Genomic DNA, 27,803 nt, shown 5'->3' with positions numbered 1-27,803 from the left:
GGCGCACGATCGAGTACGTGTGCGTGTGTTTTATGATACGACTTGTGTATAGGGAAGAGAACTGGAAGTGGGATGTACATGTACGTCGTCCGCATGCACAGTACACACACGGTACGCACACACACACACACACACAATATCAGCAGTGGTGGATCTGGCCGACAGCTAGCTCTTCCCGAGCGGTCGTGAGAATGTAACCTCGTATAAAACAGCTGGATTTCCATCCTTTTCCTTGCTTTTTGTGTGCTCCTCTGAACAACTTACCTATAGAGGTACCAATACGAAGCAGTGGTAATTTTTTATCACCAAAATGTCTTCACAACCACCGCAGCGTTCGCGAAGAAATGCTTCTCCCAGAGCAGGGCCTCAGCCGATGCGAGCTACACTACCCGTCACGTTACAGGTCAGACAGAGCAGCCCAACACGGGCTAGCAATGGGCGACGCTCTAGCCCAGCGCTAGCTTCGTCCCCGACGCAACCATGGACCACCGGAGAAAATCATAAAGTGAAACACAGGCGGTCGCCAGATCATAGAGCATCACCAGAAAGAAGTCCTAGCTCACCAGGTTTCAGGGGTGAGGGATTAGTTTTTATGTTTTTTTTCCGTGTCTACAAACTATTCACAACAAAGTCAAGATTATTTCGGGATTTTTGTTGAGATTATAGGCCCTATATATATTAGTCATTACTATTATTTTTTTAGGGCCTAATAAAATAATAGTATTAGTTATTTCATTTTATGAATTTAATTAATTAAGTTGGTGGTTGGTAATTTTGTAGAGCAGGGCTCAATTTCATGGCTCTCTGCTTACCGCCGAATTCTGCGCTTATGATCACCATTCTCCGCTTACGTTACGTGCAAGCAATGAGTTTCTGCGCTAGCTCTGTGTAAGCGTAGAACATGTAGAAGCCTAGTTACATGGATTACGCAAGGGCAGAAGCCAAAATTCCCGCTAACCCTAGCCCCATCACAAATCGGTCCATCCACTCCCTATCCTGAGATTGGATACAAAGTGGATTGTGAGACATAATTTATGGGGCTAACACGTAACAGGGAGTGGATTGGACCGATTTATGCAGCTACGCTAACTCGTGAAATACGCTTGACGTAAGCACAGAATTCCCTGCTTCTGTAAGCGCCGATTCTATGCTTTATGCACGGTAAGCAGGAGCCATGAAATTGGGCCCAGAACTTTTGAAACTCTTGATTTGAAGTTAAAAAATCAACTTCACTGGTGTTTCCGGATTGATGCTTTGCCAACCTTTTTAAAAAAACTAGCCAGTTCCCATAATTCACATTCTGATTTGACTGTGTTCAGTTTTACCATAGTAATCTTACTCCTCGGATAACTTTCCGTATGGCGCCACCACTTTTTCACTCATTTTTACAAAAAAAAAGGGATATATCAATCAGGTACTTGAAATTTAGATACTATATTATTTTATTTCGAATGAAAAAGTGGTGGCGCCATACGGAAACTTTTCCTACTCCTCTGTGATTCATTGGAATTGGATAAACTTAAACATCTTGTTCTTTTTTTAACCACTGGCGTGGGTAGTCTGGGTAAAACTGGACGTTTTTTCAACATTTGGATCATGGGTTATTCTTAAACCCCTCCTCCACCCCTTGACGTCTGCCCCTAGTCTGGGTAAAACTGAACGTTTTTTCAACATTTGGATGGGTTATTCTTAAACCCCTCCTCCACCCCTTGACGTCTGCCCCATAATCAAAAGTGTCCCAATTATGAATCTATAAAACATCTACTTATGGCAGATTAAGAACTAAGTCTACGATTTTGAGTTAACAGCATGCGATCATGCAAAGAGCAGGCCTTCCGACGACCTCCTGACCAATATTGACCAACTGTATCGTGTAGCAAAACGTCAAAAATGTTCATTTTGTTGTATGCCTGTCTGCAGATTTTTGTTCATAAAAGGCCCAATAAAAACAACATCTTAATCAAATCATCGTTGCAGTTGCACTTAAAAATGGGTCTGTTTGAATGTCACGTATTAGTTTGTCGTAATCGTACTTAGGCGATAAACACAGGTTCCCAGTTGGGATATATTTAATCTTGTTCAGATACGCGTGGAATTTTTTTTTCTGTGCACCAAAATTGCCACAACTTGCTTGTAGGTGGTGCAACACCACTTGTGTATTGGTTAGGCCTGGACCACTAGTGTCGTAGTTGTGACTCAGGATTGCTGATTCCTGTTTGGTGAACCATATTGTGTCGCTCTCGACTAGTCACAACAACATAACTACAAAACACAATCAGACATCAATGACACAATCCTTCAATCCTTTCAGCTTGAATTAAACTGATTTCACACTTACAGAATTGAATCGTTGCCTCCCAAAAAAATTCTTTTTGAAGGAAAAAACAATGGCGCCCAAATCATTCAGTCCATACCACCTGCATGGTCGCTGCAATGTTTTGCTAGCTAGTGCTGTACCGGCAATCAATGTTTTTAGATATACGGTGGATATCAGACCAATTTGATGCATTAACGTACATAACTGTGAGTCGGTTAGTAGACCATATAGGCTCCTTGACCACATTCATACATTTGACCATTTAAAATTAACTATTCATCACTCAAAACCAAAACTCAACCTGACAACAAGTTGTGCGAATCTGGGCATAGCACTACATTAGTAGCAGGGTCATTCCGTGTCAAATCACCCAATGGGTTAAACCCTACCCTCTTCAAATTTGCTCAAATTTTTTTTATGGGGTAATAATGGCTCAACAAGCTCAAGTTTCAATTTTCAGCTCTATCCGATAAACGGTTTTCGGTTTTCGTGCTACGGCATGCACTTTCTCGTTGATTTCGGTCAAAATGCGCCTGACCTCTGACATTCAAACAACCATAAATCGGTAACCATTGGGTCAAATTTGTTGAAATTGGTGTCTTTGAAAAGGAAATTGTGTAAGCTTTCCAAATATGTCTTTATTTTTTTTGTAGGAACATGTTTAGGTATGATAACCTTTTGACCCCTACTTTGACCTTGAATTTGACCTTGTGGATCACGTGATCTGGAGATGAGCTTCGGTGAAAATTTACCCCCATATGTTTTCTCCACAATATCAAAAAATTAGAGTTATAATATTTTTGGCTTGCCTTCAAGCTCCATTCAAAGTTGCCCTACTGGCCTATTCCTACGCAAAGTACATGTACATAACATACATGTCCATACGTATGTATATCAAGTGAGGCTAGTGGACCTCTAGCAACATCATGATATACATATGTATGGACATGTATGTAATGTACATGTACTTTGAACAGGAATAGGCAAGTAAGGGCAACTTTGAGCGGAGCCTGAAAGCAAGCCAAAATTATTATATCTCTAATTTTTTTATATTGTTGAGAAAACATATGGGAGTAAATGTTCACCGAAGTTCATCTCCAGATCACGTGATCCACAAGGTCAAATCCAAGGTCAAAGTAAAGGTCAAAAGGTTACTAAACCTAAACATGTTCCTACAAAAAAAGTAATGGCAGATTTGGAAAGCTTAATGCAATTTCCTTTCAAAAGACACCAGTTTCAACAAATTTGACCCAATGGTTACCGATTTATGGTTGTTTGAATGTCAGAGGTCAGGCGCATTTTGACCGAAATCAACGAGAAAGTGCATGCCGTAGCACGAAAACAGTTTATCGGATAGAGCTGAAAATTGAAATTTGAGCTTGTTGAGCCATTATTACCCAATATAAAAAATTTGAGCAAATTTAAAGAGGGTAGGGTTTAAAATTGTCTTTTTTTGGGGTGATTTGACATGGAATGACCCAGCACTGAAGCGCACGTTCACAATGGGCAGCTGAGATAAGTCATGTACGACATTAAGTGATAGAAGCGCCAACAATTGGTGTGTTCTTGCTGTTTCGTGAAGGATCCAACTTTTGCAAAAGAAAATTCATTAAATGAAACTTACTGAATCATCAACGACATTCCAGACAAACAATTTGTACCGTTAGCAAATAGTATTGAAAATACATTTACTGGGAAAATTAATAAAATCAGGGTTTTGGTACTTTTTGTAGGACACAAAACACAGTGTCCACAGATTTTAAGTTAAACATAAAGGCAGTGAACACTATTGGTAATTACTCAAAATAATTATTAGCATAAAACATCTATTGGTGAGGAGTAATGGGGAGAGGTTGATGGTATAAAACGCTGTGAGAAATGGCTCCCTCTGAAGTGGCATAGTTTTCGAGAAAGAAGTAATTTTCCACAAATTTGATTTCGAGTCCTCAGATTTAGAACTTGATGTCTCGAAATCAACCATCTTAACGCACACAACTTCTTGTTTTTCTTCTTTCATTATTATCTCGCAACTTTGATGACCGGTTGAGCTCAAATTTTCACAGTTTAGTTATTTTATGCATATGTTGAGATACACCAACTGTGAAGGCTAGTCTATGACAATTACCAATAGTGTCCACTGCCTTTAAACAGTTTGAAGATCTTGGTGATAAAGCTGCGGTGCTGTAGTATTTGAGAATTCAAATGAGTAAAACATTATCCCGAAAAAATGTTTGTCCCAGTGAGATGAACATTATTTTAGCATGTATAACGTTACCAGTATTGGTATTTTCAGTGTGAAATGGTTAAATCTGGTTGATTTTCAGTTGCTGTACGTGTACATACGTACATGTAGGTGTCCATGAAGTTCATGCCATGAACCAATTTTGTCCAATTGCGATTGAAACTCAAAGTTGGAACAATATATGTCTATACACAGGATAAAATGCTGTTGAGAAAAGCCATGTTGAGAAAAGCCTCTTTTTGCCTTCATCTCTCTCCTGGATGCCGTATTTTCCCTTGGGTTGGGTGGGGGTCGATAATCAGCTATTATACATGTATAACAGCTTTCTAATTGTCTGCTTGGTCTTCAGAAACACGACCGCGAACAAATATCACCAATATAGGCCCTTACGGGTGTCCAAACTTGGTTTCATCGACAGACAAAATTGCTAGAAAAAAGGTTGATTTTTTACTGGGAAATTTTTTAGTAGATCAATAAGGTAGATAAAAGGTTTGTTTACAACAGCCATCACAGCATAAACACGGAATCGCATAGATGCAACATTTTTCCCTTATTTAGTTATTATTATTATTATTATTATTATTATTATTTATTCGGCCAGTGTCAAAAACAAATACATACAAGTAAAACAAGGATAATAAGACTTCAAAAAAGGTAACTTAAATACAGGGTAACTAGAGGAGCGGGATTAGACAAAAGGGTACAGGACAGGTACGGGATGTGGAGGACAACAATCCATTCTAAGACGGCCAGAATAAATAAAAGCGTACTACTACACTATGACTGAAAAGCCTGCTTATCCAATCCTCGAATAGAGTATAAATAAAAAAATCACAATGATAAACACTTAGATACTATAAATAAACAAATATAAATATATACTTTGAGTTAAACTATTAAAAAATTTGAAGCACTAGATAGATATTTGATAGATTAAGAGCTGCTAACAAACTCGACAACAATTGAAGCTATTTAAACAAGTTATTTAAAAAGAAAAACAGTATTTATATGGGGAAAACAATTTTTTGTTCCCACATCAAACTGTTTAAGATGAGTTTCTTGTGCACAGTTTATTAGCAGTGCATAAGTGATGAGAATGTTTGAAATGCTTGTTGGTATCCAAACAACTTTTTTCATTAAAGCCCAGCTAAAACAAATCTTGTTTCAGAGCCATCTTTCACAAAATCCTAAAATTGAGCAAGATCATCAATTTGAGCACAGGGTGCAGGTTCAATCCTGAGATACATAATGGCTATAGCATTGCTCAATCTCAAGACTGGTTGTGCAATTCCATGTTACATGTAACTCGCACTACAATACAATGAGGCCTAATGGAAGGCTGACTTCATAGTATTCCGTTATTCTAATATCCGTGTATCATTTCCATAGGGGCACCTTGAGAAAAGATGGATTTATTATTATCAAATGAGGGAAAACACACTTCTTGTCAAAGGGTGGGTTTTTTATGACCAAAATTGCTTTTTATCAGAAAGGGAAAAACTCCTCATTAACGCAGTGTAAATTGTAAGTAGTCAGCCGTTGATTTCACCAAACTCTACATGTACCTAACTTAGGATTAATCTTAGGACTTAACACGAGTTCAGTTCCGTATCCAAGTACGTTGGAGGAATTAAACCCATCCTAAGTTAGGACGGGTTACCTGCCTAACCCATGTTAGGATTAATCCTAGCGTTTCGTGAAATCGGCCGCAGGGTTGCTGAACATGCAACTTTTTCTGTGTTTAGGCCCTGATTTAATGTTGGGATATATTTTAACAAGAACACAGACCTGATACTTCACGGGGGCAACGAAGGCGATTGCCTCCGTGTCCCCTGGTCATTGCCTTGGTGCCCTTGAAATGCTCCAGTACAAATTTGAAATTTCATCATAGGGTGCCCTTTACCCAGAAGAAAATGCCTTGGTGCCCTTACCCTTTCAAAAACGAAGCATACAGGCCTGAGAACATGTAGGCTAAAATAATGACAAATTGATCAATCATAGTGTAGAGAGCACTTTGACACATTGTCCAATAAGATGGTAATTTTTCAGCCGGTTTACGCTGAGCCACCCCTGTTGTACATGTACCATGTACCATGTAATACAACTTACAAGCCAAGCAGTAACTCCCATTACATGGTTATGCCATATTGTTTAATTGTACCTTCCAATGTCTTATTACATGTCCCTCGTCCAATGCTGCCGTCACTATAAATATAAATTACAAATATTAAACGTTTTTTAATATAAATATTACATTTATAATATGATCAGTTTTTTTAAAGCTTTTTAATAATACACTCGTGTTTGCACTGTCTTTACACATTCACCATCCTCACTGAAACTGTTTTATAAACACCCAGTTCCATGGTTCCATTAACCACTGCCTGGCACATAGACAAAGAGTTGTGGCTTGGGTTGCACTGAGCTATTGCAAAATTGACCTCTGTATCATGGAATGCCTATTACATTTCCAGCATCGCAGAGGCTTGTTCCTGTGAGATACGTACAATGTATGAATGAAAAGTCTATTTAAAGGCTGGATGCCTGGGATCATAGCAACCAATCGTGCATAATTTATTGCTTTGTGCTGGTGTTGACCGGGACATTCAAAAATTGCTCATATTTAAACAGCTGCCTCATCTTTCAGAAAGTGTAAAATATGACCCATATTTTTTCAGTAAATTATTGGTGTGATTAAAACAATTATCATTGACTGCACATGTATGTACATGTATGCTATTGTACCAAAGGATACAAAGATAGGAAACCCTCTTAATTTCATTATGATCTTGAAGGGATTAAATACATGTTGGCCTATAAATAAACAGGCAGTCTGCAGTATTTCTTCAATCTTTTGCTTTTTTCCATTTTCTTAAGTTAATTCATGTTTTTGAAGACTTTTCTTTAAAACAGAAACTACTGTTCACAATGTTGAAGATCAGGGGGCTACATGTATGTATTGTGTCCATGTACATTAGGCCACATAATGCATTTTATTTTGTGAATTGTTTTGGTGCAGCCAACAGGCATGATAGTTGCCATTTTTAATTTTCATCACATGACATGAGAACCACATAATGCATTACACAGTACCACATGCTACTGCAAGATTTCCCTGCAACACGTGCAAGAGGGTGTACATTTACATGTACATGGGTACATGTACCTGGTGTGTAGCAACATGTACATGGTTGGTGTGCCTACAGCATGTATGCTACCGTATTCCTTGTTCGGTTTAATACTTACTTTCCACTCGTTCCTACTCCCATTTACCGAACCAAAGAGGCTTGTTTGGAGGCATTGTCATAGTTAAACCGGCCAGTAAAATACATGTACCAAGTCCAGTTATAGCTCTGCATAGCCATGATTGCACGACACACAGTTCAAGTCAAGTACAACTTGCATACTGGCCGCATGGAGGAAGAAACTGGCCGGGGATAATCACACTCATGTACATGTACATGTATGTATGCAGGGTACATGTACATGTATGTACTGTAGAACTCAGAAATTGCACCCGTAAATTTGCTTGCATTGTTTTTCTTACGTTTATTTGGTGTGTTTCTCTGAAATCATTGTTGATGAGCTAGGATAAACTACTTGGTTAAATGTTAATTGTCCCATTCAGTTAGAAGTCACTGACATACACGTAATAGTGCCCTCATGCAAAATTTGCATGTTTAGTCACCATCGTCTTGGGGACCCTCCTTTATTTAATACCTGCGTCAAATAATCCAAGCGCTGACACTGGTAAGATATACCCAATGGAATGTTAACTACCTGTGTATGGTCTTGGTTAGAATTAGATACAGTGTAGTAAATCAATACAATCCCCTTTGTATACATCACAAACCATATACAAGTACTTACATTGTAGGTTTGTTTATACTTCGCATAAGAAAATGAACAGATTTGCCAATCCGGGAACACCAATTGAGTCACCTTCTACATTGTACCTCCATGGTCAAACCATGTCTGTTTCGGCACCCTGCCAATACTACATGTAGGCCTATGTATTTCACTTTAATATTATATAACAACATTAGGTCATCATTGACAGCGTAAAGATTTGGTACTGACAACGATTTGCAAAAATTTGTAATTTTTGACGCTATGTCATGGATGAATTGTGCATTTATAATGGGACAACCTTCACAGCAGTTTGCAACCGCCCACTGAACTTAATTTAATTGCACATTGAAAACTACATTGTGGGAACTTGGCAATGCCCCAAGAAACTGGAACAAGTGTATACATTGCAGCATGGGCCATGGGCAGGGAGAGTGTGGAGTGTGCTGCCATAAACATGCAACAGACTGAACAGTACATGACGTCATTGTATCACTCAAGTTAGTATACAAATACTGACTGCTTCGAGTGCTATGGTTAAAACTATGACTCCCGAGGTGATCCCCGTAGCGTTCTGTTTTCCCGAGGCGAAGCCGAGGGAAAATAGAACGCTCCGGGGATCACCGAGGGAGTCATAGTTTTTAACCATTGCACGAGTAAAAGCAGTCAATATTTGTTTTATAACACCCCAAACATTTCTAAATACTGTACTATTATTATTAAGTTACAGACCTGAATGCTACAATCCACGGACGACGCGAATACAGATTGCAAACACTTTTGCTGAATGTGTTGCATGTCGTGTCGTGCAATCCGAAATGGTTACAGACTATTAATTTATCATACTCGTACACGCAACGGACGTCTGGGTACTGCAAGCCGTGTGCTAGTCTGTCGGACTAGCGCACGACGCCATGTGCTAGTCTTCGGACTAGCGCATGGCAAACCGACGGCCGTCGTGTAGCAAAACTAAGACATGTCATGTGACGCGCTCTAAACCAATGAGCAGGCAGAATCTTTGCAAGGGGTGTTATAAATCTAATTATCATCGCACTTCTTTAATTCATTTAAAACTTTGAGTAATAATCAACTTGTAAGGTGAAACTGACTGGGTTAAACTTCAAACAATTTGGGGTTGAATAAAGACAAATTTATGAGAACGTAATTTGAACCAACGGCCTCCGAGTAAACATGCGAGTGCTCTACCCAACTGAGCTATCTACAGCAGTATAGCCCTACGTATGTTGGTGGTCTCCTAGCCCTGGCCTTACACTTTTGTGTTGTCGCTTGAAGGATTGTTGTTTCATACAGAATAGACCCCTTGCAATACATGCAGCGTACTCACATGTGCCTATCCTTGATGTCATTTTGGGTTTCAAAATTGTATACAAATATGCACAAAAGAGAGTTGACACCCAAATTTACGCGCATTAATTGGATGCGCTTTCTTTATAGTGTACGAAATAAAAAGCTCCCCCTTGCATAACGCGAAACGCTACAGGTACGCTGAGGTCATGCTTATGTTTTTACGCACAGAGAACAGTTATTGTCCAATGATCTGCCTCCTTTTTTGAGAGTGTGACGTCATATGCAATGGGTCTATATTTCACCAGGAAAAATTCATAGCCAGTTGACATGACATTGATAGTAACTGATTAGCTATTTATAATCATTCCTTTTTATATAGGCCTATTTGTCCAGTTATACAATTAATCTTGAATAACTTCATCAGGTAAATGAACTTTGGGTAAAGAAATGAATGAATGTAACTTTGATGTACCACTCTCATGTACTGTACCAATCTTTCTAATCTGCGCAGAACGTAACTACATGTACATGTACATGTGCTGGGACACTGCAAGAAGCAAGGTCACAACTATAGTGAGAGTTGAAAGGTCATGAAATACATTGAAATGCAAAGCTTGGAGAGCTTTCCAATTACTGCAGCCAATACATTGTTTGACACACACACTGTACATGTAATTTGTAAGAAAATAGTTGCCCCAAAACAGCTCCCTCTGTGCACAACTTGATGTTATCAAGACACATCTGCCTTCTTGTACTCGTTCATGAGGTACAACATGTAGTAGTTTCAATGAATAATGACAAAGAACATGCTGGTAACCGCACATGATTGGTCTGGGCCCACTTTCATGGCTCTGCTTATACCGCCGAATTTCTGCGCTAACGAATTTGCCCCTAACCTGCAAGCCAAATTTCTGTGTAGCCTTCTAAGCGTAGAATGCCTAGGCATGCGCGGACGCAATAATTCCCCACTAACCTGTGAAATACGCTTGCTGTAAGCACGGAATTCCCTGCTTCTGTAAGCGCTAAGCAGAGCCATGAAATTGGGCCCTGCTTGGTTGGAAAGCTTGAGTCCAGTCGGCTGGTCCCAATCAAGTCTTCAATACAAACAATTACACACGCAGATGTGTATACTGAGCACTTAGTCCATTATGATGTTAGGCCAGATTCCCATACTGTACAGACATTGGGTTGAAATGATGAGTTCAGGCTGACAATGTATAAATTTTTAGATGTTTTGTCCATGATGTTTTTTTCCCATTATTGGATGTTTTCCTTGTTTTCTTTGTTAATCAGCCACCATTGTGTCTGACCTGGTTCCTCCTATCAGGATGTTTAAGCGTGAAACCAGGTTTCCTGCTTGTTCTGTCGAGAACGATGAGAAAATGCAGTGTATAAAACACGGGGTCTCTATCACCGGTCATGTTTGTCAGAAAAACACTCATGATGAATGCGAGCGCACTCAAGTGAAACATATAGTTTGTGAAACAAAATCCAACACGCAGCTGACGTGAACGGATACGGTTATCATATCCGTATCTGTATCTGTATCCGCACGCTTGCGAAATCTCTCTAATGTCTCCATATCAAAAATGAGTTCTCAACACCCCATGATCTGCTGTCTGGTGTTCCCCAGGGGTCAGTCCTTGGTCAGTCCTTCCTCTTGGTCAGATTATCCAGTCCTAAACATGACACTCACTCAGATCTACACAATTTAATTTGACCTGTCGAATGGTCTGAGGTCCTTCAAAATGTGTCCAAAGTCAAAGGCTGCAGAACTGTTGTACATATATAGACTTGGATGTCATCAAATTTGTCAAGCTTGACATAATAGCGACCCATCGCTCGCTGGAGATGAAACTTTATTTGAAACCTAGCTGCTCAGCAATCTTGGGGTCTTATTTGACTAATAATAGCAATGACCGTGTCTGCGCAAGTGTCAAGATTTGAAATAGTCTTTTGATTTGAGTCAGTCACAAACTCAAAAGGAAGCTAAATAACATTCAGTGAACTGCTGCTCGGCTATAATCACAAGCAATGCAAGTTCCACTCTATAGTATCAGCCGGAACTCATCAAACTACATGTAGACTGGCTTCCAATCCATCAATAGATCAACTTCAAGGTCATCATTCTCATGTTCAAGGCCTTACATACATAACAAGCCCCTGAAGCATGGACATGCTGCAAGTTGGTGCTGGTAGACTTTTTGCACAGCCCATGTTACACCCTGTGTACAGTGTGTTCTAACTATGTGTATTGTGAGAAGTTTAATAGAGAAGTTAAAGTTAATTCTAAAGTGGCGCGTTTGCGTCAAATGCTGATCGTCACATGTGTTGCTTGAAGTTTGCCACTCGCACGTCCGTGGAAATATACCACATCTGCGTTCCATATCCAACTCTGCCGCTTTTTGTTTCCGTTTTCCACTGTGTGTTATAACTTCTTGCAGCTGCCAATAAGCAGTCTGTTGCCAGTAAGCAGTTATTGGCCAGTGTTTATTTGAAAAATGTATTGTGGTGAAATATATACACCCACTAGCCCTCAGCCTCCCCCCCCTTCGCCCAATTTTAACATTTATCAAAAAGTAATAAAAACATTTGATTAGAGGAGTGTAGTTTGGTCAAGGCATCGTCCTAATAGACTCCTTGGCTTAGACTTAATGTGATCGGGCTATACAAGGGATAGTACACTGAACTAGTTAACATACAGTGTACACACACTGTACTTTGTAACTAGTGTTCTTTTGAGTGTGAAAACCAAGCTGGACACGAAACCAATATGATTGCCTTAGTGTTACTGTTAATCACAAATCCAGTGTGACCACCTAATTGTACCTCCATGATGTGACTGATGTAGCACACTGTGGAGACACACCCATCAGTGTACAGTGTGACTGGTGTGACGTGTGACCAAGCATAGAGCTATGAACCAAGGCACACTTATGGTTTAAATACATGTACTGCTTCATCCACATGACACAGAACATAAAATAGTTTAAATACATATATATAGGATACATGTATGTATGCCACAATGTATTGTAGTTGTACATGTAAATGTAATAATACTCTTGCATGTGTACAGTTGTAGGCATAATGTATGCATGTACTGTAAAGGTTTTGAGTGCTTTCATATCAAGGTAAATCTTGCATTCAAACATGTCAAATATAAACTTGATGTATTTCTACCAAAATGTACCTATAGTACAGTGTCAAGACTATGTACCGTGCATTGTAAAGCTGTATTGTACATGGGTATAGACAAGCTACACACTAAAGGTAAAGTTTGTGTCCATCCTTTCACCCTAGGCACTGTGTTTTCTTCATGCGCAGTTTTTTCCTAAGATACATATATGGATTTAGTTTCATGCAATATATATAAACGCATACTGTTCAATGTACAACAGTTATCAAAAATGTACAGCCCTATGCATGCATATAATTATGAGATGGGTTCAACATCAGCATGAATCCTACATAGGTACATCCATGTATACTTTGTGAAGGAGAAGCTTTGTATATCATTACAATAATACAAACTTTTGGGCGCAGTAAAAAATATATAATATAAAATTATATAGTTATTTATCCACTGGAATCCAACAAGTGTATGTCCACTTTACATTGCATCATACAATGTACAGGAACATGGCATTTCATTATGGGCTATTCCACACTAATGGACCAAAGGGTTTGTAAGATAGCCATGTGAGAGCAAGACTAAAGTAACTGTTTTGTTACAGTCTTTTCCTTTACATTTTTAGTATGTTTATGATTGTTCCTATAAAAATAAATATAACAAAATCAGTGACCTCTATTTCATCATTGAAATACATTGTCGAAAACGTTTCGTTGCGAATTTGTCAACATTTGTCAACATTCACTTTGCATTCGATTCGCAGGAAGTCTGAACCGGGCTTAAGTCATGTAAGTGATGTCATCATCTGTGGTGAACTTAATGAAATGACATGCTATGACTGTTGTCAAATTAATGTGCAACATTTTGCTTAACACTGAAATAAACCATACTGTATCTGCTAAACAGCAAACGTCATTCTTTTTGCTGTCTTGTTAACTTGAGCCATGGAGGTAAATTGGAACTGGAAAATAATAATTAGTTACTCGCTTTTGTGTTTTTTTTACTTTATTGTATTAATTTATACAGCAAATGAAATTCTTTATTTCTTACATACGTAATACATGTATGTACACTAATTATACATTTACAATGCTTTTGTAGGCCCTCTGGGTTTTTTCCCATTTTTTCCCATTTTTCCCCTTGCATTTTGCTTGGAATAATGACAGCATGGCAAACACTTCAAGGTATTTCAAAGCTGAAGACTTAAAGTGTACCTTCATACAATAATGAAGTATTTACTAATGGGTGAATGCCTGGCACTATCAACATGTAAGCTTGCTCATTGAATTAATACTGATGTTTTTGAATTGAATTGCAGTTGAAAAGCCGAAAGCAGTACGAGCTAGTCCTATACGTCGTACCAACTCGCTGGATACAATTGCTGTACCTTATTTGTCAGGTTACTGGCCTCGATCAGAGACTGTCAATTCTTCTTCCACCACATCTACTACTAGTCATGAACCCAACCAGAAAGACCAATCTACACAGGTAAGGCTGGTCAACATCCACTTCCTGCTTGGTCAATGTAGAATGTATCAACAGAATAGACTATCTCTGTTTGCCAACAAGCTGGTAGTGGCATGGAGACCATAACATGAAGAAGAAAAAAAATAGTTTATAAAAAGATGCGTGGCCCCCCAAAAAGGTCGGAGTGTGATCAACTGTTTTATTTATTTATTGGGCCTTATTAGTTGAGTGCGAAAACGCACCACAGGGTGGCCAAAGAAATGTTTGTGGTCTGCACAATGCCATGAAGTTTTAATTACATGTAGTTAAACTCCCTAACTGTTGTTAAAGTATACAGGTGGCTTGTGGGTTCAAAGAAGACTACATGTAATTAGTGTTTTAGTATTTGTAGAGGATTATTCTGTGAGTGTAGACGGTCAGAACCCTACAATTACATATTTATTTTCATTTATTCTTGTATAGCTACATATAGGACCTGTAGCTACAATGTATCATTGGTTTTTAAACCTTCATTAATGTATACTGTTGTTCATTCCTTTTTCAGACAGAGGAATCGGACAGAAAAGGGTCATCACACAAGAGGTCATCGTCTTGGGGAAGTGCAGACAACTTGAAGGAAGTAAGAAGCTTGGGCGATATTGATTTTTTTAACCCACGGTGTATCCAAAATATATCAGGATATTCAATGATATCGCATTTTATTTTTTAAGTCTTAAATTCTGACGTCTCACAAAGCATTTTAAATTTATATAAAAAAATGATGGAGGTATACATTTTTCGGGTGTACTGTCTACAGGGCTCGATTTAGACACTAGCCCGGCGTGCAATCACTAGTCAAGAGTGCCAAGTCACCACCAAGGGCTTGTGAAAATTTATGCGGGCTGAGTACAGCTGACTAGCCCGATGGGCTAGTTAAGGAAAAAAGTTAGTGCAAGGCCTGGTCTACCCATGGTGTTAAAGCATGGGCCTATTAGTTACACACACATTAAGTGTCTTTTAAAGTGTCTACTGCGCATGTCTGTTCTTACATGTGTGCATATTTAGCTAGATCTCGCCCATTTTATTCTAGTTAACCAATAAGCAACCATAATGCACATGGACCTTCCTCATTCCCTGCAAACGGTACTTGATGGGTTGTGGTTTGTGTAATATGAGCCCAATGTGGTCTGCAATTCGGCGACAATGGGAGACTTTCCAACGCTAGGTGGCAGCAGACTTACCGGGTAAATTTCCATTGTTTACGTAGTTCCGAGAACAATGGCTTTACCCGGTAAGTCTGCTGCCACCTATTGTCCCAGAGAGTCTCCTACTCAAGTGTGCAAATGACTATGTTTCTTCTCAAACAAATTTATAATCCGAAGTAATATTTGTTTATCATTGGATGTTTATCATTTCTGTCAGAAACTAAGGCAGCAGCTTCGTAAACAGGGTAATCGCCAGTCTACTGCCAGCACTCAACGAGCTTCACCTGTACATGCTAATCATTCCACCCCAACCACTTACACAACACCCTCAAACAGCCCATCAGCAGCACCAACTAACCAGACTTTGCCTCGTTCTACTGCCATCGCGGTGCCTAATAATTCCTTGAAGGCACCTACACCTAAGATCAGAGGAAGTGTTGAAGGTTTAAATCAAGAGATTGAGAGATTAGTCCTTCATGGTGTGCATCAAGAAGAGGAGGGAGAAAAGGTTAGTTCTATTATAGTAGGAATTACATAAGCCCTGGCGGCCTAACACTTTCGCATTATAAAACAGTAACGCCCTGGATGTCAGGGTCCATTTCTGGGGCGGAAAATTTTCAAAGCTTCATAACTCAGGTCTTACCTGCAAGAAGTCACTAATTTCAACAGATTCATATTCAATGGCAGCATGCATTTTTCTCAGTGGGTTTTGGTCGTTATACGTTCCTCACAAATCCGCTATTTCGTGAGTTTCGTATAATGCAGCTCCCAATGTTAAAGAAAATGCAATTTTTGATCGCATTCTCACAGTGTTGTCTGCTGCCGAGTACATGGGTATGAGTACATTCGCTTGTAAGACGCAAGACAGCCTTAACAAGCAAACGCATCGAAGGGATATGCGCGATGTGCGTCTTGAGTACGCCTGGCAGACTGTGAGAATACGATTAAATCAGGATTTTCTTAAGGTTAGAAAGCTGTGGGGGCACCAGTTTCTTGCTATTGACACGTGATTGATGTGAAAGTCTTTGTTATTGTGTTATACTGGAAAAACTCTTCCCAGAACAGGGAAGCTAATTAAAAATGCCCTCACATTTTTCCAGCTCAGAGTTAAATGCTTCTGATATCCCTGATTGTTCTCAAGTACATTACCTCACTGGTCATGCTTTGATTTACATTTATAGAGAGGAGTAATTATACAAACTCAGGAACCAACATGTGATGGGCGTCGTGCACCACCCCCTGTTCTACATACTAATGACACTGGTACCCAGACTCCTGCAGGGAACCAGGATGATGGCAATATTAGTGAAGAGACAGGAAGTAGAGGCTCAGGTAGTCGCAGTCATTCTACATCACCAACGTTTCAAATGGATGGCTCACCATCACGACCTTCTAGTAGGTCAAGCTCAACGGGTAATGGAGAGGTCAAAGTAGAAAAAGGTGGGTACCGTCCCAAGATGTATGCAGTATATGCAATTTAAGCAGTGATTGTTTTGTAGGTAATAATTGACCAGGGAGATATGTGAATATATAACATGAACTCTAGACTTATAAACTGTGTTATGAGTTCCAAATTCTGAATTAATTTCATGAAAGTTTGACTGGACGCACTTGAAGTGGAAAGATCGACTGTTGCAGTAGTTCGGAACGACCCTGGAGCGCCTTGGTTTCTAACGTAGATCTTGTCATGAGCTGAACCAATGTATATATTAGGTTTAAGTTTGTCCGTCTGAAACCAACATTTATTTGGGTCCACCTAGAGTCACTTTTAATCTATTTGGTTCGGCGCGACTCTGGCACGCCTGTCTGATATGAATGTAAGTGGTCTGGGAAAATGTAGACAATTTAATTGGATGTGAGCCCTGTGGAATTTTGATGAAGCCAAGTGGCTTGCCCTTAATTTCTTTAAGGTTGAGACCTGATATCTGGCAAACATTAATAGATCTTGTTTACTGAAAATGCTGTTGTTCTTTGTTTTAGAAGAATCCTCACCATCAGAACTACAGAGTTGCAAGTATTCATCCTCCCCTAGTCATAATAACACGTATCAACTAACCAGAGACCCACCTGATGGCTGTGAGAAAGTCCGATCAATTGAAGAACCAAGGTAGGTTATCTGAACATTAGGCCTTTTCACACATGAATACAGTCTGGACAATGTGCACTGACCTCTTCACATAAAAATTTTTCAACACGGTGTCGATCCGGATATGGTGTTTATCCGTGGCGAAACCAACCCTGCCCTGGGGTGGTTTGATAAATCTCTATTCGTGTCGAAGATCCCACCACGGATCGAAAGCTGTAGTGTGAACACCTCTGGGTGTTTTCAACCCATGTTGAGTGTGCGTGGCGTCATCCACACACTACGCAACTACTCGCGCCGCGATGCGTCCTGCTTCGATCCGTGTAAGACATTGTAATGTGAAATGGTCACACTTAATCCGTATGGAAAGTTACACGTGTAACCAAAAAGCTGATTTCCTGCAGAGCTAGTGTTAGAGCAAAGCTGTTTGTATCTGTGTTGAAATTTTACCGTATCAACACGGACCCTATCCGGATAAGGTTCGACACGGATCGAAGGTCAATAGTGTAAAAAGCCTATTGTTTACATAAAAACTGATTTGTGTTCTGAATCACCACAATGTTCTAAGGAGTGTTATTGTACCTTGACAGTCAGTTATGCAAGATGCACAAACTATTCTCATACCTTTCAAGCATGCAACTTTTCAGATGATCAGATGAGTTTCTTTGCCTTCTTAGCAAGCTGCTTAGGTTTTAGCATTCAGCTTCCAATAGTTTCTTTGCCTTCTTAGCAAGCTGCTAAGGTTTTAGCATTCAGCTTCCAGTATCGTTGCCTTCTTAGCAGGCTACTTAGGTTTTAGCACTCAGCTTCCAATAGTTTCTTTGCCTTCTTAGCAAGCTGCTTAGGTTTTAGCACTCAGCTTCCAGTAGTTTCTTTGCCTTCTTAGCAAGCTGCTTAGGTTTTAGCATTCAGCTTCCAGTAGTTTCTTTGCCTTCTTAGCAAGTTGCTTAGGTTTTAGCATTCAGCTTCCAGTAGTTTCTTTGCCTTCTTAGCAAGCTGCTTAGGTTTTAGCATTCAACTTCCAGTAGTTTCTTTGCCTTCTTAGCAAGCTGCTTAGGTTTTAGCATTCAGCTTCCAGTAGTTTCTTTGCCTTCTTAGCAAGCTGCTTAGGTTTTAGCATTCAGCTTCCAGTAGTTTCTTTGCCTTCTTAGCAAGCTGCTTAGGTTTTAGCATTCAGCGTCCAGTAGTTTCTTTGCCTTCTTAGCCAGCTGCTTAGGTTTTTGCACTCAGCTTCCAGTAGTTTCTTTGCCTTCTTAGCAAGCTGCTTAGGTTTTAGCATTCAGCTTCCAGTAGTTTCTTTGCCTTCTTTGCAAGCTGCTTAGGTTTTAGCATTCAGCTTCCAGTAGTTTCTTTGCCTTCTTTGCAAGCTGCTTAGGTTTTAGCATTCAGCTTCCAATAGTTTCTTTGCCTTCTTTGCAAGCTGCTTAGGTTTTAGCATTCAGCTTCCAGTAGTTTCTTTGCCTTCTTTGCAAGCTGCTAAGGTTTTAGCATTCAGCTTCCAGTAGTTTCTTTGCTTTTATAGCAAGCTGCTTAGGTTTTAGCATTCAGCTTCCAATAGTTTCTTTGCCTTCTTAGCAAGCTGCTTAGGTTTTAGCATTCAGCTTCCAATAGTTTCTTTGCCTTTGCAAGCTGCTTAGGTTTTAGCATTCAGCTTCCAGTAGTTTCTTTGCCTTCTTAGCAAGCTGCTTAGGTTTTAGCATTCAGCTTCCAGTAGTTTCTTTGCCTTCTTAGCAAGCTGCTTAGGTTTTAGCATTCAGCTTCCAGTAGTTTCTTTGCCTTCTTAGCAAGCTGCTTAGGTTTTAGCATTCAGCGTCCAGTAGTTTCTTTGCCTTCTTTGCAAGCTGCTTAGATTTTAGCATTCAGCATCCAATAGTTTCTTTGCCTTTGCAAGCTGCTTAGGTTTTAGCATTCAGCTTCCAGTATCGTTGCCTTCTTAGCAGGCTACTTAGGTTTTAGCACTCAGCTTCCAATAGTTTCTTTGCCTTCTTAGCAAGCTACTTAGGTTTTAGCACTCAGCTTCCAATAGTTTCTTTGCCTTCTTAGCAAGCTGCTTAGGTTTTAGCATTCAGCTTCCAGTAGTTTCTTTGCCTTCTTAGCAAGCTGCTTAGGTTTTAGCATTCAGCTTCCAGTAGTTTCTTTGCCTTCTTAGCAAGCTGCTTAGGTTTTAGCATTCAGCTTCCAGTAGTTTCTTTGCCTTCTTAGCAAGCTGCTTAGGTTTTAGCATTCAGCTTCCAGTAGTTTATTTGCCTTCTTAGCAAGCTGCTTAGGTTTTAGCATTCAGCTTCCAGTAGTTTATTTGCCTTCTTAGCAAGCTGCTTAGGTTTTAGCATCAAGTCAGACCATTACACTTTTCGAAACCACGGCTTGGGCTCCAAATTGGGCTCATTCATGGATTCATGCTAGCTTGGCCCCGCGATTCATGCTAGCTTGGTCCCGCGTTTCATGCTAGCTTGGCCCCGCGATTCATGCTAGCTTTGTCCCGCAATTCAGGCTAGCTTGGCCCCGCGATTTATGCTAGCTTGGCCCCGTGATTCATGCTAGCTTGGCCCCGCGATTCATGCTAGCTTGGCCACGCGATTCTTCTGACAATTAGAATGGAGTATTTCAAATCATAAAGCTAGTTAAATATAGACCCCTTGCACAATGCGCAACGCACCTACACGCGGCAATCCTCTCTGCCATTTTGGGAATCTATTTCAGAGTCAAAATGTGCACAAAGGAATTGATTCCCAAAAAGACAGTAATGGTAGATGCACATTGTTTGGAGCCGGTTACGGGTTGTCCAAGGGTCTGTTATTATTAGTTGAATTTTACAGTCACAGTGTGCAATTGCCTCTTTTTCATTGCAATGTACTCCTTTAACTGTAGTCATTTGGATTTGACACCAAGTTAAAATGTGCCCTTCAAAACTTTGTTATTATTATGCTTTGTGATGTGTGTGACATGGAAGGCATTATTATAAATATTATTATTATTCTTAATTTTGTTTCAGTCGAATTCCACTATTCATTGAAGGAACACAAGAGTATTGTCCAGACAAGAAGGTATCATTCAAGTTAAAACCCAGTGATAGTTCAGCCTTCTGTCCTCTGCTTCCTAACTACCCACCAGGAGAATTCACCAAGTCACCACAAGCTGCAGTTGCTGCTACACAAACTCAAACGGCTGGATGTGGAGACTAGGTATTAGTTTCATTTCAGCCTGATGTAGAGACCAATGTGCTGCTATGGTTGATGAGTGGTATCTACACCAGATGAATCTATTCATTGTACATGCAGTATTCATCATATCATGTATTGTATACAAACAGTCCATTTTCATTACAATCCATTGTCTAACCATAGACCCTTCCCAGTGATGTTATTATTTGTATTGGAACATTGAGGTCTGCCATTGTGGATTACATGTACAATGTATGTTTGTACAGTTTTCCTAATGTAATGTGCTTGACGTGCACATGTAGGTACTGTATCAAGGGGAGTAATACTAGTGATGTCATCTTTTAAGGGTCTATGGTCACAACAGTTGCAGCAGTTTTGCTTCTGAAGCAAATCTTGTATTTGGAGTGCTCTCCCATTTAAGGAAACTCAAGTTTTTGTTTCCAATAAACCACAGTTAGAACCAAGAACACTTAACAAAAGGTAGAACCAATTGTAGTTACTGTACTTTTGTTTTGACAGTTATTCCTTGTTGTAAAATACCATTGGAGAAAATGGAACTTGACCTCTAACAAAATCACACACAAAAAACCGATTAAGGTTTTTCTGTTTCTGCAGAAACAATGCAAAAGACTAATTTTGAAAGAACGAGATGTTCTTCTCTGTATATATCCCTTATTGTCAAAAAACATGCATTTACAAACAATAATTAGTTGACTGGTATAATCTTGGAAACAAGTGAGTTAAAAAGTTATACATTGCAATGCATTCAAGATGAATTACATTGATATCACTAAACTCTAAAATTGTATTGTCATCTTAGACTTCGAAAACAAATTATGCAAAAAAGGGCTCATCGAAAGTTACTTGTAGACAATTCAGATTAAAACAATCCATCAAAATGGGTTTATTTTATCTTTTTATTTTTGTGGTACAAATAAAATAAATGAAATCAACCAAATTACATATGAGCATTTACTCATAATGCTGTGTTATAACACTTCTCAAAACACTGAACTGCGGAGAAAGTAACTGAGCGGGTTAAAAACATTTGAGACCTTTTCCCAGTTCAACACATACATGCAGCAATGCATGTAGCTATAGTACTGGCCCCACCACATTGACTGGTCATACCTATTATTACCACTTTGGACAATCGTACAGAGTTTTGCCACAATTGTTCATTTTTGTGATGTGGCCATAAAAAAGACACTACATGCAAGCAGGTCAAAACTATGCAAAATGAGGCATTGATAAAAATATAATAATATTAATAAATCAAAATAATAGCCATTTTTATATAGTGAAATTCTCTGTCAAATCCTTGTCCTGTCATCAAATATAACGACCTGAAAAGAGCAGGAAATCCCAATGTACAGGACAAGTTTTGGGTGGACATATATTTCCAGCCAGTTAGCTACTCTCAATGTTTAATTTGGGTGCATTTCAGAATCTGTACTTAATTGTCATCTAATGCATCAAATAGTAGAGGTCGTTTGGATGTATGTTTATGTTAATGCAGTAATAGGGCCACTTGGCCACTGGTCTTGCAGCTAACAAACTTCATTGAAGCAAATAATTATGTTTTCTACCATTTTTTTTATTCATCCTTGCCCAACCTGTAGGAGGAGGGTTTATAGGCTTAAAGGCAGTGGACACTACTGGTAGTTACGCAAAATAATTATTAGCATAAAACCTTACATGGTAACGAGTAATGGGGAGCTGTTGATAGTATAAAATGTGAGAAACAGCTCCCTCTGAAGTAACAAAGTTTTCGAGAAAGAAGTAATTTTCACAAATTTGATTTTGAGACCTCAGAATTAGATTTTGAGGTTTCAAAATCATGCATCTGAAAGTACACAACTTTGTGTGACAGGAGTGTTTTTTATTTCATTATTATCTCGCAACTTCAACAACCAATTGAGCTCAAATTTTCACAGGTATGTTATTTTATGCATATGTTGAGATACACCTAGTGAGGAGACTGCTTTTTGACAATTACCAATAGTGTCCAGTGTCTTAAAGCGTGTACATGTATGTTGAGATACACTGAGTGAGAAGAGTAGTCTTTTACAATTCCCAATAGTGTCCAGTGTCTTTAAAAAGCCTAAATTGAAGTAAATCTCAAAAATAATGTTTGGAAAATCCTTTGGTCGCCTGGATTGTTGTGTTACTGGCCAGTGCTGAAATGACTGGATTTGAGGCCTTTGGTTCAATGGTAGATAATACCTCCAAACAGTGCTAGCTAGGTACATGTAGAATCCTCTCAATAATAACTTGGAATGACTTGGTCATTTCATTTCTCTCTCATCATTTCTCTCTCTGTGTTTTTTTATGTGTAAGTTTTACAGCCAAAAATGCACTTAATTTGATGCAACTCAAGTTGAGTTACATCCTTTTGTGGCATTTGAAGCTGTGTATTTTGATAACACATTCACAGTTGAGCTGAAGGTTTGTCTGTTCAGGTTGGGCAATTATTTGTCAGACCAAAAGTCTTAACTCTCATCTCAGGACTAAAACCACTGATTTGTAGGATTCAAGTTTGAATTCATGCTATTCAAGTAAAGTGGCCTGGGTTTCTTGTTGATAAAAGGCAAAGCAAAAAGATTCTTGGTTGCAATAGACATGCGATCACGTATTTGGTAATAATGTGTACATTCAAGATCAGTCAATTCCTGCAGTTACATGTAAGTCTGCCTTTTCTTAGTGTTTCTCATTGGTCATGTTGGTAGCACAAGAACAAGAACAGACTTCATTGTACAATGTGTACATGTACATTGAGCAAGGCATTTTATGATGAGAGAATTATTGTGAGATAGTCTACACCTTATAACACAATCCAATAGGACTGTGTGTACAGATTTCTGCTTGTCTATGTGTACTTGTAATACTTATTAGTGCTAGACATTTTTAGGGGCTTTGTGTGTTTGTGATTTTTGTTTGGACAGTGTTATTGGGTGGTTTAGGACACAAGCTACTTCAAATGTTGTTGAAGCCTCCATTGTTTGTGCATGAAATTGAGTTGACTACATAATACTCCTTATGGTATCATTGAAAATAACCCATCATCGGTTACTCATGATGGTTTCATCAGCTTGCACAGTGAACTTTGACCAATTGGTTACCCCTGTCTGCTTCTTGACCCATCTGGTACAGTGAACTTTGACCTATCATGGGTTACCCCTGATGGTTACATGAGCTTGTACAGTGAACTTGATGCATCATGGGATACCCCTGTCAGCTTCAGCTTGTACAATGAACTTAACCCATCATGGGTTATCCCTCTCAGCTTGTACAATGAACTTAACCTATCATGGGTTATCCCTCTCAGCTTGTACAATGAACTTAACCTATCATGGGTTATCCCTCTCAGCTTGTACAATGAACTTAACCCATCACGGGTTATCCCTCTCAGCTTGTACAATGAACTTAACCCATCATGGGTTATCCCTCTCAGCTTGTACAATGAACTTAACCCATCATGGGTTATCCCTCTCAGCTTGTACAATGAACTTAACCCATCATGGGTTATCCCTCTCAGCTTGTACAATGAACTTAACCTATCATGGGTTATCCCTCTCAGCTTGTACAATGAACTTAACCCATCATGGGTTATCCCTCTCAGCTTGTACAATGAACTTAACCCATCATGGGTTATCCCTCTCAGCTTGTACAATGAACTTAACCTATCATGGGTTATCCCTCTCAGCTTGTACAATGAACTTAACCCATCATGGGTTATCCCTCTCAGCTTGTACAATGAACTTAACCCATCATGGGTTATCCCTCTCAGCTTGTACAATGAACTTAACCCATCATGGGTTATCCCTCTCAGCTTGTACAATGAACTTAACCTATCATGGGTTATCCCTCTCAGCTTGTACAATGAACTTAACCCATCATGGGTTATCCCTCTCAGCTTGTACAATGAACTTTGACCCATCATGGGTTACTCGACCTACAGTAAGGCACAGTGTCCCCAATCTAACTTGATGTTTGGTACTGCTGTATTAAAAGATGTTTGTTATTTTTATTTGATAGTATAGATGGTTTGAATGAATTTTCCCCCAAAACACAACCATCATTGTATTCAATGTATATATCATTTTGTGCTTTTTTTTATTCAACTATATAATCTAGTTCCAAGTTAACTGTAATTGAGAAACCCTTGTATTTCAGTGTCCATGATTTATTTTAGGCTGCTTTTCTGAATGGCGCTTAATAATCTGTACTGTTGCATTATCTTGATTTGTTTTTGACACAACCAACTGATTAGAAATAAAGTATAGAACAGGGCCCAATTTCATGGCTCTGCTTTACGTATGCACAGAATCAACACTTAAAGAAGCAAGGAATTCTGTGCTTACAGCAAGCGTATTTCACAAGTTAGTGGCGAATTTTGGCTTCTGCGCATGCATACTCCACGTTACATACATGTAGGCATTCTACACTTACAGGTCTAGCGCAGAAGTTTGCGCTAGCATGTAAGCGGGGAATCGTGATTGTCATCAGCGCATATTTTTGCGGTAAGCAGAGCCATGAAATAGGGGCCAGATACTTTCTATCATTGTGCTACATCACTCAACATACAAGTTATACAACAGTGTGCATAATTGCTTTTCTCCTGAAGACGATCAGAGCATACTGATCGAAACGTCCAGTTAAAAACCAACAGTTCTTTTCAGAACCACCCCAACTCATTAGAGATAGTCATTACATGGTGTTACTGCAAACCTTTCTATAATGTACATAATGAAATGTAAGGCAACATGTGTTCTTTAATTTATGCATGCTCTGGGCAAAGCCTTTCCACCACAAACAGACAAAACTTTAATACCAAAGAAATCAATTATTGATCCATTTTCTTATTATTATTATTGCACTGGACCAACTGTACAAAATTTGGTTTTATTTGTTTTTATTTTTTAGAAGAAATTTTGAGTGATGTGTACAATGCAGTTTGAATTGTTTTTATATCTGAGAAAAAAAAGGAGTAGGAAGTTGGACTGATAAACATTGTTGTTATGTGAGAACAATGGAAAATGTCCCTTACATTAAAGGGCAACTTAGTATGATTGTCATACGAGAGATCGTTCACAGGAACAACACCAATTGCTAAGTTTACTTGTAAAGATATGAATGTATGATAAGACCAAACAGACATGAAATGGAACAACCCTTAAATGTAAGAAGAGCAATCAGGGCATCATCAACCCCTGGGCCCAATTTCATAGAGCTGCTAAGACAACATTTTGCTAAGCTTGAAATTTCTTCCCAGATAAAAACAGGATTACCAGCTAAATTTCCATTTGTTACACAGTGCTTGTTACTGGTATTCAGCTTTTGTTTGCTTATCCTGAAAATCACATGGAAATTTGGTTGGTAAACCTGTTTTTATCAAGGAAGAAATGTCATGCTAAGCAAATTTTCGTGCTTAGCAGCTCTATGAAATTGGGCCCTGTTGGTTTAACTGGATTCAGAGTTTGAACTGGCTTTAATAGTCAGATTTTGTTGAGAACTCTCTTTTAATTTGACGCGTCAATTGTATCTATCTTCTGAATGTTTATTTCAGTATTTGGAATTCTCAAGATAGTTGTTGTATATCTTGCGAATTTGGCAAAAGTTAAGAAGAGAATCAAACGTTCATTTACAAATTGGTTGAAAAGATATGACTGATATGAAAGATATGACTGATGATTTAGTGAATTGAAACGTGAAAGGTACATGTAGGTGTACTTTAAACACAGTCTTTTAAAAATGTAATGTGTTGAATTGTTATGTTGGTAAAACCTATCCATCTACATCTACCCAACAAAGTTAACCCAGAGTGAAGGCGGAGTCAACTACAGCATTAAGGAAATCGATAACGATCACGGCGCAAAGAGAAGGCATTCTATTGGTTGTATGAGTACGTGGAGCAATTCAACTCTTTAGGTCGTGATCGTTTTCGTTTTTCGTTATCGCTGCAATGTGACTCAGCCTTTACAATGCTGATGGGCTGGAATGACTTTGTATATTATATAGTGTGAATGACCCAATTGACTGTGACATTACAAGTAGTCTAAAGTCCTATAAATAGTTGTTAAACATGTTAAATGAAGGAAATTCTTCATCTTTCTGGACAGATTCACAAAAGAAGGCAATGAATTTCATTTCAAGAATGAACCATGAATGATTTGACATATAAGGATCATTATAAAAGGCTTTGAGTGTGTGTGTGTTAAGTGATTTTGTTAATAAAAAAATAACATTTCAGTTGCTTTGTTTATACATTGATAAACATGTGCATCAATGGTTGGTATTGTGACATTGCTGTTTTAATAAATCCTTTCTTTGTAACAATTATAGCAAGAATTTTATTGTGCTACAAAGCATTTTAATTTCAAGTTAAATTTTTAAATGCCATAAAAGACAAAAGTCCTATTTTGTCCAATTAGTTTGAAAGTATGGTAGTTGTAATAAAGACAGCAAAAAAAGTAACTCGGCTGTTGTAAAAGCACCTATATTTTAAATGTTGTTACTCCTATTCTAAAAATGAAAATACCAGGAGACGAACAATTTAATTACGGTGATTTTGACACCTTGTATGTTACAATCAGTCGAGTATTGTTGTCGCGGGTAAGTGCTTACAGGTGAAAAGTGCCCATTTCCATTGTTGCAGTAACTCCTATTGACAAGAACAGCTTTTCAAAATTCCTGCTATTAGCCTCACGCTGAATCAGAGGAAAGATCAATCATGTCAATAGGAGTTACTGCAACATTGGAAATCGGCACTTTTCACCTGTAAGCACTATCCGCGACAACAATACTTTGACCGATTGTAACACACAAGGTGTCAAACTCCCTGTAATAAAATTTGCTGTATCCTGGTATTTTCATTTTTAGATTACGAGTTACAAATTTAAAACTATAGGTGCTTTTACAACAGCTTAGTTACTTTTGTTGCTGTCTTTAGAACTAGAAAGCCAAAGTTAAGTTCTTTGGTTGAAAAATAAGTTTGAAAAAAACTGTACTTATATCTCTTGAAGCAAAGGAAATAAATGACTGAATTGATCCGTATGA

General features: G+C 38.7%; 1 protein-coding gene across 2 annotated transcripts; it reads left to right on the top strand.

Annotated features, from left to right (window-relative positions):
• The first annotated feature begins 126 nt into the window (after nucleotides 1-126).
• On the top strand, nucleotides 127-27,803 carry LOC139948719 (protein FAM117B-like). 2 transcript variants are annotated; one of them, XM_071946993.1, is made up of 7 exons: nucleotides 127-575; nucleotides 14,168-14,337; nucleotides 14,861-14,935; nucleotides 15,718-16,008; nucleotides 16,682-16,940; nucleotides 17,484-17,607; nucleotides 20,576-27,803. In XM_071946993.1, exons 1-7 carry the CDS (start codon nucleotides 311-313, stop codon nucleotides 20,763-20,765), a joined length of 1,374 nt encoding a protein of 457 aa, XP_071803094.1. In that variant the 5' UTR covers nucleotides 127-310; the 3' UTR covers nucleotides 20,766-27,803. The 2 variants fall into 2 exon arrangements, with proteins under 2 accessions (XP_071803094.1, XP_071803093.1); XM_071946992.1 differs by having other exon boundaries at nucleotides 17,481-17,607.

Source organism: Asterias amurensis, chromosome 16, assembly GCF_032118995.1.
Source record: "Asterias amurensis chromosome 16, ASM3211899v1".
In the NCBI taxonomy this organism is placed as follows: Eukaryota; Metazoa; Echinodermata; class Asteroidea; order Forcipulatida; family Asteriidae; genus Asterias; species Asterias amurensis.
The sequence above is the reverse complement of the archived record's forward strand: the minus strand, read 5'-3'. Positions and strand labels throughout refer to the sequence as shown.

Excerpts from the sequence above, each read along its gene's own strand:
- LOC139948719 (XM_071946992.1), top strand. The coding sequence starts at position 311 with ATGTCTTCACAACCACCGCAGCGTTCGCGAAGAAATGCTTCTCCCAGA. Across the intron at positions 14,338-14,860 it reads AGAAAGACCAATCTACACAG|ACAGAGGAATCGGACAGAAA; the intron begins GTAAGGCTGGTC and ends TTCCTTTTTCAG. Across the intron at positions 16,009-16,681 it reads AAGAAGAGGAGGGAGAAAAG|AGAGGAGTAATTATACAAAC; the intron begins GTTAGTTCTATT and ends TTACATTTATAG.